The 16,500-nt window shown below is 42.3% G+C and overlaps 1 protein-coding gene and 1 long non-coding RNA gene across 6 annotated transcripts in view; one reads left to right on the top strand and one right to left on the bottom strand.

The window, feature by feature from the left end:
- The window catches only part of LOC130368778 (uncharacterized), a 47,504-nt gene that overhangs the window by 14,818 nt on the left and 16,186 nt on the right, over positions 1–16,500 (top strand). Inside the window, exon 2 of the long non-coding RNA XR_008892566.1 lies at positions 14,800–14,961. This is a non-coding gene — a long non-coding RNA (uncharacterized LOC130368778). The remainder of the gene's footprint in view (positions 1–14,799; positions 14,962–16,500) is intronic.
- LOC130368774 (TRPM8 channel-associated factor homolog) overlaps positions 1–16,500 on the bottom strand; it is a 78,217-nt gene that overhangs the window by 8,317 nt on the left and 53,400 nt on the right. For all 5 annotated transcript variants that reach the window (XM_056572976.1, XM_056572975.1, XM_056572978.1 and 2 more), the window contains exons 3-6: positions 14,341–15,290; positions 13,392–13,486; positions 11,552–11,765; positions 4,881–5,120 (exon numbers count right to left, since the gene is read on the bottom strand). In XM_056572976.1, the coding sequence (XP_056428951.1) occupies positions 4,881–5,120; positions 11,552–11,765; positions 13,392–13,486; positions 14,341–15,290 (1,499 nt within the window). The remainder of the gene's footprint in view (positions 1–4,880; positions 5,121–11,551; positions 11,766–13,391; positions 13,487–14,340; positions 15,291–16,500) is intronic.

Consider the following 16,500-nt stretch of genomic DNA (forward strand, 5'->3'; position numbering starts at 1 on the left):
AATTCAGATTGCCTTAAATGGGCACTGTCGGATATAACAACTTTTGATATGTTGTAAACCATGCAAAACCAATAGGTTTTGCAATTGCTTTTATTTAAAAAATTCAGTATTTCATACTGAAAAAGCCAGTCAAAGAACTCGTCATCACCTACGACATGGACCCACTTCATGATTGACAGGTCAGCAGATCTAAAGCTGCTGTGATTGGTTCCCTCATTGTCTGTGTTTACTTCACAGTCTCCTGTGTGAGGAGAAGGGGGTGGGGCGGGAGTACACTGCTGCCTGTGAGCAGATGATGAAAGAAGCTGGTGACTAAAGATGGGGACTGAATGGGGGTATTTTTGTTTAAAAAGTAAGTGTCCCTGCATGTATTTATGTGTGTGTGGAGATATATGTATGTGTGTAAATTTGTGTTGTCTAGGTAATGTGCATGTATATGAATAAATTATGTCAATGTGTGTGTATCTAATACAGGGGGACTACAATCATATGCCTACAGCTGTTACAAAACTACAACTTCCAGCATGCCTGCAAAGCCAAATGATGTGTGGGTATGCTGGGAGTTCTAGTTTTGCAACAGTAGGAGGAACACAGCCTGCAGCAACACTGCTGTGAATCTGAGTTTTACCAATCATATGCCTCCAGCTGTTGCAAAGCCACAACTCAAAGGATGTATGGGCATGCTGGGAGCTGTAGGCACACAGTGTGTGTGTGTGGCATAAAACCAGAAAGGAAAGGGTTACAAATGCTCACTCCAGAGACCAGTGACTGAAGAGAGTGAGAGAGGGGGAGGAGGGGGAGTGGTTATCACCTGAGGAGAAGAAAGGGACCCACCCCCCTGCTTCTGGCTGACAATGTTAAAGAGTACCTATCACCATCTAAACTTTCCCTAATCCCCCTCCCCATCTGTCCCTGACTCTGACAAAGTCTATCCCTGCATTTATTTTGCTTTAAAAAACCCTAAAAATACCTTTTTTCTATGCTCTTTGGTAAGCACAGAGCAGGGGAGGTAGTCATAGCAACAGCAAGTCTGAGAGCAGTGCATATATAATTAGCCATGTGGAAAGTGGAGAGAGGGGAGAGGAACATGAAAAGGAGTAGAGGGAATGTATCCTCTCTGTTCACTCCTTGCTTGTTTACAGCTCAGTGCTCTCTCCCTCCCTCCTGCCTGTCTGACAGGCTGGGAGCTGCACTGATTTCAGACACACTAACTGAGTCCCAAATGCTTGCTGAAAGGATTGCTAGGGAGACCCCTAGTGGAGAAGTTTTTAAAGTAAAAAAAAAAAAAAATCATGAAAAGGAGGAACAATTTTTTAAATAAAAGCAATTAAAAAAGTTGTTCAGTAGTGCTTTATCTTTAATATATAAAAAGTTTGTTTCATGAGAGGTATACTTTAAAAGGTAGTTCAGAAATAAAGCTAATTCTGAGAGAAATATAGGTCATAGACTCATAAATGATATGTACATGATCAGAATGAGATACTGAGCAACATATAACAGTTTTTTTTAAAGTTTTTTTTTTTTTTGGTGATCTGACAGGTATGCTTTAAAACTGCAGCTCCCAAAGATAATTTTACATGTGAACAATGCAATTACTGCACACAATCTCTGTCTAATAACGTTTTTTCCATTGAAAGAAAACATACTATTGTTCAACAAATTGTAAGTTGCTGCTGCAAAAACATTGTGTACTGCATTTTTTTGCTCCCTATCAACATTTTTTTTAATAGGTTTCAACTACTTGAACTATGTTCACAAGGCTCTGTGAACATTTGAGATTGGTAAAAACCAATTTCAGATGTATAAGATTAATCAAGTATGTTCAGACAGTGCATCAAGGCAGAAATGAACTTCTGCAATTTTGCAGACTTGAAAAGTGACTTTCCAGGGATCTGGTATTTATGGACATAAGCAGCTATTACGCTGTAAAGCTAAATGGATATTATGCACTGCAGGTGCACTTGTCAACGTGCCTCCCAAAAATTGAATAAAAACCAATAAAAAAGTTGTCTATACTCCAATATTGTTTCAATCCAAACATCATCCAATCGTACAAACAAAACAAGTCCTGCTCAGCTCTGTCAATGGAAAAATAAAAACATATGGCAGCCCAAAACCAATATATTTTTTTTAAATGTCTATTCTGCAAAAATATGGGCTATAAATTTGGTATAGTCATAACTGTACTCGCACACAGAATAGAAGAATAGAATAAAAATGTCATTGATACAACATAAATTTTTTTTAAATAAAAATGCTATAAAAAAGCGCAAAAATAAAATCCCTTAGCCAATAGCTCGGGTGTCAGGCTGGAGCTTTCTTTTCTTTTTTTTATAATTATTGTCACCACTGCTTCTGGGATGGGGTGTGGCATGACGTGCCATGCATAGGCACATCAAATGCTGTGCCAGAGCTTCCCTCTGGGCCATTACACCAGCCCCCAAGTCCTATGAGATCGGGCAGCTGCAGAGGCTGTTGGGAGCTAATGTGCCCTGCGCAGGCACGCACGTCTGCTCCAAGCCTGCAACTCTCAGTGTAATAAAATTCCTTGCATTCCTGGACAAATCACACCAGCGCCGAGTGGGTGCAAGGAGTGATGGCTGTCATAGTCGTGCTGCCTCTGACCCAATCCTTGGACCTTGATGAGTGGTGATGATCTCCAGGTCAGGAGGGTGAGTGTACTGGTGTGGGGGGTATTTGGGGTGATGGCATGATAGATGTGTGAGGTGTGTATGTATAATAGATATATGCATATTTGTATGCCATATGTATGTATGACAGATGTGTGTTTGTATAAATGTATATTAGATTTATGTACGTTTGATAGATGTATAATAGATGCATGCATGTATGATAAATGTGTGTATGATGTGTATGATAGGCTTGTAAGTATAATAGATGTATGTATGCATGTATGATGTATGAATGATAGATGTATGTATGATAGATCTATACATGTATGTATGATTGATTGTATGATTGATAGATGTGTGTATGCATGATAGATGTATGTATGCATGTATGATAGATGTATGCAAGTATGTAGGTAGGATAGATGTATGTATGATGTGTGTACGTATGATGTATGTATGATAGGTGTGTGTTTGGGTCAGGGACGTTTGGGTCAGGGGAGACATAAGACAGAGGAATCTGGAAGAGAAGAACAGAGGACTCTGGAGGAGGAAAGAGGAGCTGGGAGAAAGACTAAGGGGTCTGGAGGAGGTGGACAGGGAAGTCTGCAGGTGGGGGACAGAGGGATCTGGAAGAGGTAGCGGACAGAGGGGTCTGGAGGAGGTGGCGGACAGAGGGGTCTGTAGGAGGAGAACGGAGTAGTCTGGAGGAAGAGGTGGACAGAGGGGTCTGAAGGAAGAAAACAGAGGGGTGTGGAGGAGGAGGTAGACAGAGGGGTTTGGAGGAGGAAGACAGAGGTGTTTGGAGATTGAGGGGGACAGAGGTGTCTGGGGAAGGGAGACAGAGGAATCTGGAGGAGACGAAGGACAGAGGGGTCTCGAGAAGGAGGACAGTGCAGGGAAGGAATTCATCTGAACTAAGAAGAGACAGTGTGTGGCAGTACTATTATTATTACAGTGTGGCAAGGTGCACAGTTTCTGGCAGGGTTATATTTAGGGGTACAGTGTATGGCAGAGTTATATTCAGGTGGCACAGTGTCTGGCAGGGTTATATTTAGGGGCACAGTGTATGGTAGAGTTATATTCAAATGGCACAGTTTCTGGCAGGGTCAGAGAGAGGATGAGGATCGGCTATCAATGTGAGGAACCAATGATGCCTGTGTGTCAGACTCTGCAGAGAAGATGTCGCTGGAAGAAGACCTAGTGCTTGTACCAGATGAAGAAGAAAAGACTACAGAGAAGGTATCACTCAGGTCACTGATAGCATTGTATATTCTCCTGACTGTCTAATCAGAGCTGGAGTCACTTGTAAGTTCTGTAGTGATGATGGGTGTGACAATGTACTCCAATCTGTGGCTCTCCAGCTGTTACAACACTACTACCGGTTGCGGTCTCTGCAGTCGGACCCCCACCAGAAAATGATATGCTTATTCTAAAATGCCTATTTTCATTCCCAGTCTGGCTAGCATAGCACTAGTATAGTATAATGGGGGTAGTCTGCTAATCTCATCCCCATTATACTACTGTAGTTCTAGCTAGTATACTATACTAATGCCGGCTGGGGGTGTGTGTGTGATATATATTATATAATATATATATATATATATATATATATATATATATATATATATATATATATATATATATATATATATATTGTATATGGTCTGTGGTGGTAATAATTGTGGTTGTTGTCAGTTTGTCAGTATAGAAGGCCCCCCCTAAGCTCAGGTGACAGGCTGATAATGTTATTGCTCTTTGAGGTATTCCCAAAATTTTAAGTGTTGGTCACGTACTTGTAGTGTACAGTTGTGGAAGTGTATTAAATAAGGAGATTGGGTGTGGTTAAAGGCGTGTTTGAGGATGTTTAGGGTGTGTGTTTGAGGGTGTGGTTAGGGGTGTGGCTGGGCTGTGGGCTCTAGCCCTGGGTCTTTTGGAGACCTAGCAACGCCCCTGCTGCACATAGAATAAATAAAGCAGCAGTGTATATGCTGTACTACTACTACTACAAATAGGCCATCATTATTGCTATTATCTGTCTTCATGTTTTGCAGAATACTCTGTATCCTATGGTCTCCCAGCCTATATTTTGAGGTTGTTTTGTGTATTTCTATTGCTTTTCTATGTTGTGACTTTTACTGATCAAAAACACTTTAATAATGTATAGACCATCAATGTAAAAATTCTATAATACCCCTTGAAGGCCAAATATTGTCATGTCATTAAGAGGTGGAAGGAAAATCCATTTACCTGCTGAAATTTGCACATCTGCCACAATTCTCTCAGGACGTAGAAATTTTTTAGGAATCATTGCAAGTTCTGCTATTGCATTCATTATGCTGTTCCATTCAGACAACAAAGCTTCCGGATCATCCAAGGACCGTATTACATCAGAGGGAACAGTTAAAATGATATTCTCCGTTATTAGTTCAGCCCAAGGTGCTGTATATTTGCGAATCGTATCTTTCCAGGATGAAACTTTGGTCTGGCCTGAAAGGAAAAATATTACAATTACATACAGTGGTCCCTCAACATACGATGGTAATTCGTTCCAAACGACCCATCGTTTGTCGAATCCATCGTATGTTGAGGGATCCGTGCAATGTAAAGTATAGGAAGCTGTACTTACCTGTCCCCGCCGCTCCGCACCAGATCCTCACCGCTCCCGCTGCTGTTCCAGGGGCTCCCGATGCTGTCCCGCTGCTCCGGTGTCTTCTTCGCGATCCTCCGGTGTCTTGCGCATATTCTGCAGGGTCCGGGCCTCGCTTTCTGGTGACGTTATTAAGCTTCTGCGCCGGCGCGGCGTGCGTAGTGACGTAATAACGACGCCGGAAAGCAAGGCCCGGACCCTGGAGAAGATGCGCAAGACACCGGAGGAACGCAAAATAGGTAAGTGAACCTGCTGGGGCACATTACACTGCTATCCGACAGCAGCTTAAGCATTTTGCGCTGTCGGATAGCAGTTAATGCGATGGCCCCGACATATAAAAGCATCGTATGTCGATGCTGACATCGACATGCGATGGCCTCTGAGAGGCCATCGTATGTCGATTTTATCATATGTCGGGGCCATCGTAGGTCGGGGGGTTACTGTATATGGTTAAAAAAATTATATATTTTATTAAATTTTCAAAACACACAATTAAGGGAGCTGAATTATATATCAGTCAGGGTCAGAACGTAGTTTAGACTCAAACAAAATTTGGAAAAATAAAGAATTCTTGTCATGTTAACCTTAGTTCAGAACTTCTTTTTTTACCAAATGTTTTATTGCTTACACCATTTTCACCTTAAATGGTCACTCTCATTAAAACTAATTTTTGCTATTGCACTCCTTATGGTAAATAAAAAAGATTTCTAATTAACTTTGGAAGACATCAGAGGGCCTCAAAGTTCAGCAGCAATTTTCAAAATTTTCACAAAATTTTCAAAATCGGAAATTTTCAGGGACCAGTTCAGTTTTGAAGTGGATTTGAAGGGCCTTCATATTAGAAATACCCCACAAATGACCCCATTATAAAAACTGCACCCCTTAAAGTATTCAAAATGACATTCAGTAAGTGTGTTAACCCTTTAGGTGTTTCACAGGAATAGCAACAAAGGGAAGGAGAAAATTCAAAATCTTCATTTTTTACACTCGCATGTTCTTGTAGACCCCATTTTTGAATTTATACAAGGGGTAATAGGAGAAACAGCCCCCCAAAATTTGTAATTCAATTTCTCTCAAGTAAGGAAATACCTCATATGTGTATGTCAAGTGTTCGGCGGGCGCAGTAGAGGGCTCAGAAGGGAAGGAGCAACAATGGGATTTTGGAGAGTGAATTTTGCTGAAAGGGTTTTTGGGGGGCATGTCGCATTTATGGTGCCAGAACAGCAGAGACCCCCCACATGGCATACCATTTTGGAAACTACACCCCTCAAGGCACGTAACAAGGGGTCCAGTGAGCCTTAACACCCCACAGGTGTTTGCCGACTTTTCGTTAAAGTTGGATGTGTAAATGAAAAAAAATTGTTTTCACTAAAGTGCAGTTTTTCCCCGAATTTACCATTTTTACAAAGGGTAATGGGAGAAAATTCCCCCTAAAATTTGTAACCCCATCACTTCTGAGTATGGAAATACCCCATGATAGGATGTAAAATGCTCTGCGGGCGAACTACAATGCTCAGAAAAGAAGGAGGCACATTTGGCTTTTGGAAAGCAAATTTTGCTGAAATGTTTTTTTTTTTTGGGGGGGGGGGGGGGGGGGTGTATGTCGCATATAGGAAGCCCTATGGTGCCAGAACAGAAAAAAAAAAACACATGGCATACTATTTTGGAAACTACACCCCTCAAGGAACGTAACAAGGGGTACAGTGAGCCTTGAAACCTCACAGGTGTTTGACGACTTTTTGTTAAAGTTGGAGGTGTAAATGTTACATTTTTACAAGGGGAAATAGAAGAAACAGGGTTACAAATTTTGGGGGTCATTTTCTTCTGAGTATGGAAATACCCCATGTGTGGACATCAAGTGCTCTGCTGGCGCACTACAATGCCCAGGAGAGGAGGAGCGCCATTGAGCTTTTGGAGAGAGAATTTGTTTGGAATGGAAGTCAGGGGCCATGTGCGTTTACAAAGCCCCCCGTGGTGCCAAAACAGTGGACCCCCCACATGTGACGCCATTTTGGAAACTATACCCTCACAGAATTTAATAAGGGGTACAGTAAGTATGTATACCCCCTAGTGTCTGACAGATCTTTGGAACAGTGGCTGGGCAAATGAAAAATTAAATTTTTCATTTTCACGGACCACTACTCCAAAAATCTGTCAGTCACCTGTGCGGCATAAATGCTCACTGCACCCCTTATTATATTCCGTGAGGGGTGTAGTTTCCAAAATGGGGTCATATGTGGGGGAAGGTCCATTTTTCTGGCACTATGGGGGCTTTGTAAACACACGTAGCCTTCAATTCCGGACAAATTTTCTCTTCAAAATCCCAATGGCGCTACTTCTCTTCTGAGCATTGTAGTTCGCCCGCAGAGCACTTTACATCCACATATGGGGTATGTTCTTACTCAGAAGACATGGGGTTACAAATTTTGGAGGGCTGTTTTCATATTTTCCCTTGTGAAAATGAAAAATTTAGGGTAACACCAGCATTTTAGTGAAAACATTTAGTTTTTTTTATTTTTCCATCCAACTTTAATGAAAATTCGTCAAACACCTGTGGGGTGTTAAGGCTCACTATACCCCTTGTTACATTCCATGAGGGGTGTAGTTTCCAAAATGGGGTCACATGTGGGTATTCATATTTTTGCGTTTATGTCAGAACCGCTGTAAAATCAGCCACCCCTGTGCAAATCACCAATTTAGGCCTCAAATGTACATAGTGCGCTCTAACTCCTGAGCCTTGTTGTGCATCCGCAGAGCATTTTACGCCCACATATGGGGTATTTCCATACTCAGAAGAAATTGCATTACAAATTTTGAAGGTTCTTTTTTTCCTTTTACCGCTTGTGAAAATAAAAAGTATGGGGTAACACCAGCATGTTAGTGTAACATTTTTTTTAATTATTTTTACACTAACAGGCTGATGTAGACCCCCACTTTTCCTTTTCATAAGGGGTAAATGGAGAAAAAGCCCCCCAAAGTTTGTAGTACAATTTCTCCCGAGTACAGAAGTACCCCATATGTGACCCTAAACTGTTTCCTTGAAGTACGACAGGGCTCCGAAGTGAGAGAGCGCCATGCGCATTTGAGGACTAAATTAGGGATTGCATAGGGGTGTACACAGGGGTATTCTATGCCAGCGATTCACAAACAGGGTGCTTCCAGCTGTCAGTGTCTGTCCGGAAATGCTGGGAGTTGTTGTTTTGCAATAACTGGAGGCTCCATTTTGAAAACTGCCGTACGATATGTTTTATGCAGTGTTTTACCCTTTATTATGTGTTAGAGTAGTGTAGTGTTTTTAGGGTACATTCACACTGATGGGGGGGGGGGGGGTTTACGGTGAGTTTCCCACTAGGAGTTTGCGCTGTGGCGAAAAATTTGCTGCAGCTCAAACTTGAAGTGGGAAACTCACTGTAAACCACCCGTGTGAATGTACCCTGTACATTCACATGGGGGGAAAACCTCCAGCTGTTTCAAAACTACAAGTCCCATCATGTACTGACAGACTGTGCATGCTGGGAGCTGTACTTTTGCAACAGCTGGAGGCACACTGGTTGGAAAACCTTCAGCACTGGTTGGAAAACCTTCAGTTAGGTTCTGTTACCTAACTCATTATTTTCCAACCAGTGTGCCTACAGCTGTTGCAAAACTACAACTCCCAACATGTACTGATCGCCGAAGGGCATGCTGGGAGATGTAGTTATGCAACAGCTGGAGGTACACAACTACAACTCCCAGCATGCCGAGACGGCTGTTTGCTGTTTGGGCATGCTGGGATTTGCAGTTTTGCAACATCTGGAGGGCTACAGTTTAGAGACCACTGCACAGTGATCTCCAAACTGTGGCCCTCCAGATGTTGCAAAACTACAAATCCCAGCATGCCCAGTCAGCAAACTGCCGTGTGGACATGCTAGGAGTTGTATTTTTGCAAGATCTAGAGGGCCAAAGTTTAGAGACCACTGCACAGTGATCTCCAAACTGTAGCCCTCCAGCTGTTGCAAAACTGCAAATCCCAGCATGCGCAAACAGCTGTCTGGGTATGCTGGGAGTTGTAGTTTTGCAACATCTGGAATATTACAATTTAGAGACCACTGTATAGTGGTCTCCAAACTGTAGCCCTCCAGATGTTGCTAGGCAACTCACCGGCTTCCGTAGGATCCAGGGAGCCACATCGCTGTCCTCTGCTGCCGCCGATCGTTGCCCGCTGCCACTGCCGATGGGTAAGTGGACCTTCGGCGCTGGTCCCCGTCGGTTCCCCCGTTCTGCCCGGACAACAGTGGGTGAGCAGAGTGGGGGAACAGAACGTTAACCCCCCCCCGCCCCCAATCTACTATTCGTCATGAACGACCAATAGCAGGGATAGGAGGGGTGGCACCCCTGCCACCTCACTCCTATCCCTTCAGGGGGATCGTGGGTGTCTTGGACAACCCTGATCCCCCTTATTTTCTGGGTCACCGGGTCATTGGAGACCCGTATGACCCGGAATTGCCGCAAATCGCCTGTGTGAATTCACTGGCAATTTGCGCCGATCGCCGACATGAGGGGTCTCAGAACCCCACTGGGCATTTGCACAGGGTGCCTGCTGATAGATATCAGCAGTCACCCGGGGACCGAAATTCCCACGGGCGTACAGGTACGCCCTTGGTCCTTAAGTACCAGGGAGCGAAGGCGTACCTGTACCTCCTTGGTCCCTAAGTGGTTAAAATCTGTCACAATTGTCACCCATACTAACCTGCTGGTACTAGGTAATAGTGAGGGTGATGCTGATTTCAACGCTGTTTAGCTTCTTTCCTCTGTGACCCTGTTCCCAAGTTATGTCCCAATATTTAATTATGCAAAATAAGTGCTTTGATGCACTGGGAGTGTTCGCAGCCAGTGCATTCTTCTGTCGGCCTGGCTCCTGTCACATGATCATCATCATCACAGGTCCTTCAGCCACATTCTCTTCTATCCTGCACTACTGATCTTCACTCCTACTACATGTACTGGTCACTTGTACATTACTGGTCACTTGTACATTACTGGTCACTTGTACATTGCTTGTGACATTATCACAGGTCCTGCACCTCCAACATGTAACAGATACAGAGCAAGTCCTGGTTGGGCAGTCGCTGCTGTTGTACTGTGTGTGGAGATATCACTGCCAAACCAGGACCTGCTCTGTATCTGCTAAATGCAGTACATGTGGGGGCGGAGCTCAACTGTGTAGGATAGAAGAGAATGTGGCTAAAGGACCTATGATGATGATCATGTGACAGGAGTGGGGGGGTCTATAGTTACATGTTTCCTGTATAGAAGGTCATAACCATGACTATTTATGAAGGGGCATTGAACAGGGCTGAGCCCAGCAGGCAGAAGGGTGCACCAAGGGTCTAGGAATGCCCCCTGTGCACCAAAGCACATCATTTGCATGTCTAGATTTTGGGGTACAACTTGGGAACTGGAGCTCATAGAAAAGAAGTGTAAACAGTGTTGGAATCAGCCTCACCCACACTATTAGGATAGGGTCACATGAGCCGTATTTTGCTGTGTATTTTCCTACCTATTAAAGCCAATGGGTAAAAAAAACAAAAAAAAACAATCACTGCATTTGTTGAAATGGATTTAGCTCTTAGAACATTTAGTTAGTTCATATGTATAACAGTGTATATAACATGTGGAATGAGAAGGATATGGATATGACATGTTAAATATCTTGATATAAATATATGTAAGAACACTGGCTGTAGTGTAGCAAAACCTAGGTAAGGCTGGGTTCACACCACGTTTTTCAAATACGGTAACCGTATACGGTTTTCCGCAAAAAAACTTATATTACCGTATCCGAAACCGCATGCATAGAGAATGCATTGTAAACCGTATTCCAAATGTTGTGTACGGTTGCATTTTAACATTGTTGTCCATGAGAACTGTACACAGAATTTCAGAATACGGTTGCACACGGTTTTTCCTAATCCGTTTATGAAGTTGACACATGCGCAGATTGGAATTTCAATAGAACAATAGTAACTTTATTAAATTGCTGGAAAACTAATTCCAACAAAATAGCAAAACCGTTGGCAAAAACTGATGCAAACGGATAGAACCGTACGGGGAAAAACCGTATACGTTTTAATTTGGAGTCATACGGTTGCATACGGTTTTTGCCATACGTTTTTTTAGCGGAAAACCGTATACGGTAACCGTATTTGAAAAACGTGGTGTGAACCCAGCCTAACAAGTAGCTACATAAATGTATATAAAAAAAGAATAAACCTGTCAAAATTTTCCTTACCTTTTATAAATGTTGGAGCTGGTTCTGCCCCATAAACTGTAACTGGAATAATTCCCAGTTGACTTTTCCCCTTGACAATAATATATAGAAGTCCTCCCCAGACATAGGATATCACAACCTTCTCATTATCAACTTTCTTTCTATGTATAACCACTGGGGCACGACACAACTCTTCTGCTGAGCTCAGCTCATCAGAGTGGCAGCCAACCTGCACCTACAAGAAACAAGCAAGACTTAGTTTGTACCTACCTCTGATTTACAGCTGTTCCTAGTTAATTTTATGGATCCAACCTAATACACTTGCCAGTAATAATGTTAAGCCACTCTGTGTGTGTGCATGCTTCAGGGGTGGACTGACACATGGGGCATTCGGGCAGTTGTTTTTTCTTTACATAATTTCATTAAAAAGTTGGAAAAGGGGGGTGATTCAAACTTTTATTAGGGAAGGGGCTTATTCACATTTTTTTTTTTACCTTTTATTCACAATTTCTTATTGCCATATTAGACTACATGTAATCTTTAGATTGCATCAGTGTTATCGCTGCTGATGATGCCTGCACTATTGGAGCATGGATCGGACAGCGAGGAGGCGGGTAAGGGTCCTCCCACCTTCCTCTCAGCTTATCGGGACCCCCGCGATGTCAACCCACTGAGCTAGCCATTTTAGATTAGGTTTTTTTTCTATTTCAGATGCCACAATCAACTTTGCTTGCAGCGTCTAAAGGGTTAATGCTGGACATCAACCAGCATCAGCCTTCTCATTGGTTAATAATGCTGAGCTGCCTGAGGCCAACGTGCATGATCCTCTATTGCCCAGGGGCCCCATGAGTTGTCAATCCACCCCTGGCATGCTTACAGTCCTGTCCAGACTGTTTTATTTACCATGAATTAGAATGCGTTAGTATTTATTTTTGATGCAGTTTGTTTTTGTTTTGCTAGCTTTGCTTTTACCTTTTTGAGTTACCATGCAACTACCACTACCCTATCTAATGAATTCATACTTTATAATCATCTGATGCAATCATTTTTGGTAATTAGTTGCTCATCCTGTAAGCGCTACAACCCTCATCTGTTGCTGTTATCCTTGGTGAGAGTTTCTGGGTGGGTCGAGCTATTCTGTCCTACATCAAGCCCTGGGGTCATCTGAATATGGGAAATCATTGTTTGGATACCAGAAAGGTGGCACCTATTGTGATCAGAAGACTGTTAAAAAAAAGCTCATCCTTTTGTTGTATTTACAATATGTTACCGACTAGACTGAATTTAATATTCCATTAAAAAGTTGTCTTTTTTTTCCTAAAGCAAACACTCTATGGTACTATAACACTGCCAATACTGCTGCTCTCCTCCTCCTGCATGGTCATGCTATTGCTCACTCACAATCACTTTAAAGCTTTCAAAACAGAGCCTTTTTACAGGACTTCTTGCTATTTCTAGTGGTAGTTAACATGCAGTGCTATACCATAACATTGACAGGGCCCTCGGAAGACCAGCTTTCAACCACAGATACAGTACCTAAAATGATGTGTCTAATGTAAACATTGTTTTCCCTGCCCTACCAGAGCATCAGCAAACATGGTCTTCTACAGTCTTGACTCTAAGCACAAGCGAGGATGCACATCTTAATATAATAAACAGTATATAAGACATTTAAGCAACATACAAAATACAACATTTAAACATCCCATAACACTTTCAGAAGGTGACTTGTAACCCATTCATTTTTGCTCATTTCATTGCTAGCATGTCTAGAAAAGTTTTTTTTTGATGGATCAAAAACTAAAGAGAAAACATGATAGCCTCCTCAAACTAGGGCACACATAACTGTGCCAGTAATTACCTGGAGATCTTTCCCCACAGCTGAAGCTGGGAACACTAGTGTTGCTGTTTTTCTGGGAGGCAGGTAGAGTCCAGTACTTCTCCAGGCATCATCACCTGTATACAAGAAAACAAAACCACAGTCAGTCAATTAAAATGTTTTGTCACCTCCGGGTAGAGATTCCTTCTTCAGGACAAGGTACTGCTGGACAACCCAGGAAACCCCAGACTACCAAAACTTTCTCTGTGAGAGCTCCTCATCCACTCCTTGGTGGTCCACTTTGATGGGTGGTGCATAGTACTAGTAGTACATAGTTCTACAGACTTACCTCATTGGACCCCATCCACCCATCTCTCTTTTTTTTCTTATCTTTCTCTTTCCTTTTCTCCCATTTTCCCCTCTATTTTACATCCCCTCACTATTTTCCTCAGAGAAAGGATGAACACAGTTTTTTCCTGAACTTGATAAACCTGGAGACATGCAGTGGGTTGCACAGTACCCTTCTGGTCACACTAATTTTATTTTGCTCATTGGATGGTGTGATTGGTTGTGATTGTTATTTTATCTTTGCTGTTATTCTATTCATGGTCTCTTTTTTGGATCACTATTTTTGTGACTTGATGTGCTACTCATCTTTATATAGAGAATAAAAAAATAGAGCTGTTCTTTTTTGGGAATGCTGAGGGAGATTTATCATTGCCGGGGAGGAATTAATTTATGAATTAGTGAAAATTACCCACATTTTTTAAAATGACATGTGACCAAATATTTTTGCTGCAACTCTTTAGAAATGTTAGACACACTTTGGTTGCTTATGCTGCCTCATCACTGGCATACGTTTATATCAATATTTTGATGTAATAATTTTAGAAAATTTGGCACAAGATCTTGTTACAGTGTTAAGCCATAATAAGACTACAAAACTGTTAAATATATACTTTTATAATGTGACTTACAACACATACATTACCTTGATTTGTAGCATCAATCTCTACCGTTACACAGTCTTTGTCTATGCAATAAACATTGCACAATGCTTGGTCCTCAAGACAGCTGATTTCATGGACCAGGCACAAAATAAAAGCATCTATGGAGCAGTTTTTCACTGGTTTCTCTTTACTAACGTTGGGTAACTTACAACCTTGTACCAGGGATGACAGTTCTTTCCATATTGATGAAGTTAAAGGACTTGCTGGTAACATTAAAAAACTTGCTACATCTTTTCTGAGCTGGGACAACCAGGAGCTTAGAGGAGGTTTTAGCTTGGCCCCACTGTTAAGATCCCTCAAGAGTTGGCACAGCGCTCTGTAAAAGTCATAGGTATTAGCTGCTGCCTGAGGATCCAATATGTTATACTGTTTCCTTTCAACTGACCTAGGCAGAATGGTGATTCCAAGTTTGTTAAGGATTTTATTGCCTGGATATTTAGAAACCACGTCTGGATTGGAGTAGGACCAGTACCAAGATTGTCCACCGATTAGAAGACCTCCTCCTTCTGCCACAAACTGTTGGATTTTTTCTGTTTCTCCATCATTCCAAGAAGGACAGCAGTAAACACTAAGACCTGGAACCAAGTCAGATACTATGCAAGGTAAGCCTTCATTTTGCAACATGTGAGCAAGGTTCTTTATTTCTTTATTGACACCAATCTTTCCCTTTCTACCCATGTCTAACCAAGAAATTGCATTTGTGGTGAAAGCCTTAAGTTCAGGTTTGGATAAAAAGGATTCATGTCCCTCAACAAGAATGCGTCCCCTGCCATAATAGGCAGCGCCAAAGAAACACTGATAATTATCAGTAATGCCAACTGGAAATGTTAAAGGTCCATGAAGCAGAAGTTCTGAAGGGATACTGTCCCCGCTGATGTCCAGACTGGTTAGGCCTTGCAAAAGAATATTTAGGTCTGTTGAAAAATCCACACTGTGAAGAGAAAATAATCAGAAATATCAGCATCCTGTAATAGGAAACACCTGAGAAATCCTATCAGAGAATAGGTGTGCAACTTCTATTAACCCCTTTGAGTGCAGGTACACTCAGGTACAGTGCCACTGTAAATATAATCCCTGTTTTAAGGCTTTTTGAGGGTCAAAACACTAATTGTAAGTGAAGCTTACACAAGTGAAGTGGAGATAGCTTCCCTTAAATCAGTGTTTGACCCTTAAAAAGCCTTAAAACATGGTCAGGAATTATATGTGATGCCAAAATCTCCTCCAAAAGGGAGAGTAACCCATCAGTAGACAGCTGTTTCAGGGTTCTTGCAACTCACAGTACACAGCAGGACCCTGGTTGGCTAGTGAGAAACTTTAAATGTGGGATTAGGGATAGTAGTGTGTCTCCTTGTGGAGACCACCAAACCAGTGTATGGAGTGTTACAAAACATGCAATAGTCCGTGGGACAAGAATATTCAAAGTAGCTTATCATATTTTCAGAAGGAAAGAACTTTCTCTACTCAGCCCCCTTCAGGAAGTAGCTTCCCTTAAAATCAATGTTCGACCCGTAAAGAAACTTTTACATGGGTAATCCAAAACTAGTAAAACATTGTCACTCTTATGTGTGGTATTGTGACTCCATTGAAGTGAATGGAGAAGAGTTGAAATACTACACAAAATCTAAGGACAGATATGGTTGTGGTAATGGCGGGGTGTGTGGTGCAGGGCAGATGTTGTTGCCCTAGGGGCAGATGGTATTAACCCCTTGTGTTCCTGATGCCAGGGTGTGGTTTAGCCTTAACCACCCGAAGGTATACCGCTGGATCCAGGGATAGGCACGGGGGCAATGAAGACACTGATGCCAAGTTACGGACAACGGTAGCTTTACTGAGGGTAGACAGTTGTTACAGTCTATGCAGTACAGCCGGGGCCCAAGGAGGTGACCAGTGAAACAGAGACCTCGCAGGTTTGCTGGAACTTGTAGTAGACAGGAGAATTTAGTGCAGGCCATGCTGGATAAAAAGAAGACTTGACTTGACTGGCAGGACTGGGACTTTAGCTTACTTTGCACTTGATTTGTAGCTGCAAAACTTGACTTAAGGCCTCCAATGTTCTGGACACACACACACACTAAGACAACGCTAAGATGATAGAAATTCACATTACTCATTCATATTTTGCGCCGAGAGTGGGGATTGGC

This window comes from Hyla sarda, chromosome 4 (genome assembly GCF_029499605.1).
Source record: "Hyla sarda isolate aHylSar1 chromosome 4, aHylSar1.hap1, whole genome shotgun sequence".
Lineage (NCBI taxonomy): Eukaryota > Metazoa > Chordata > Amphibia > Anura > Hylidae > Hyla > Hyla sarda.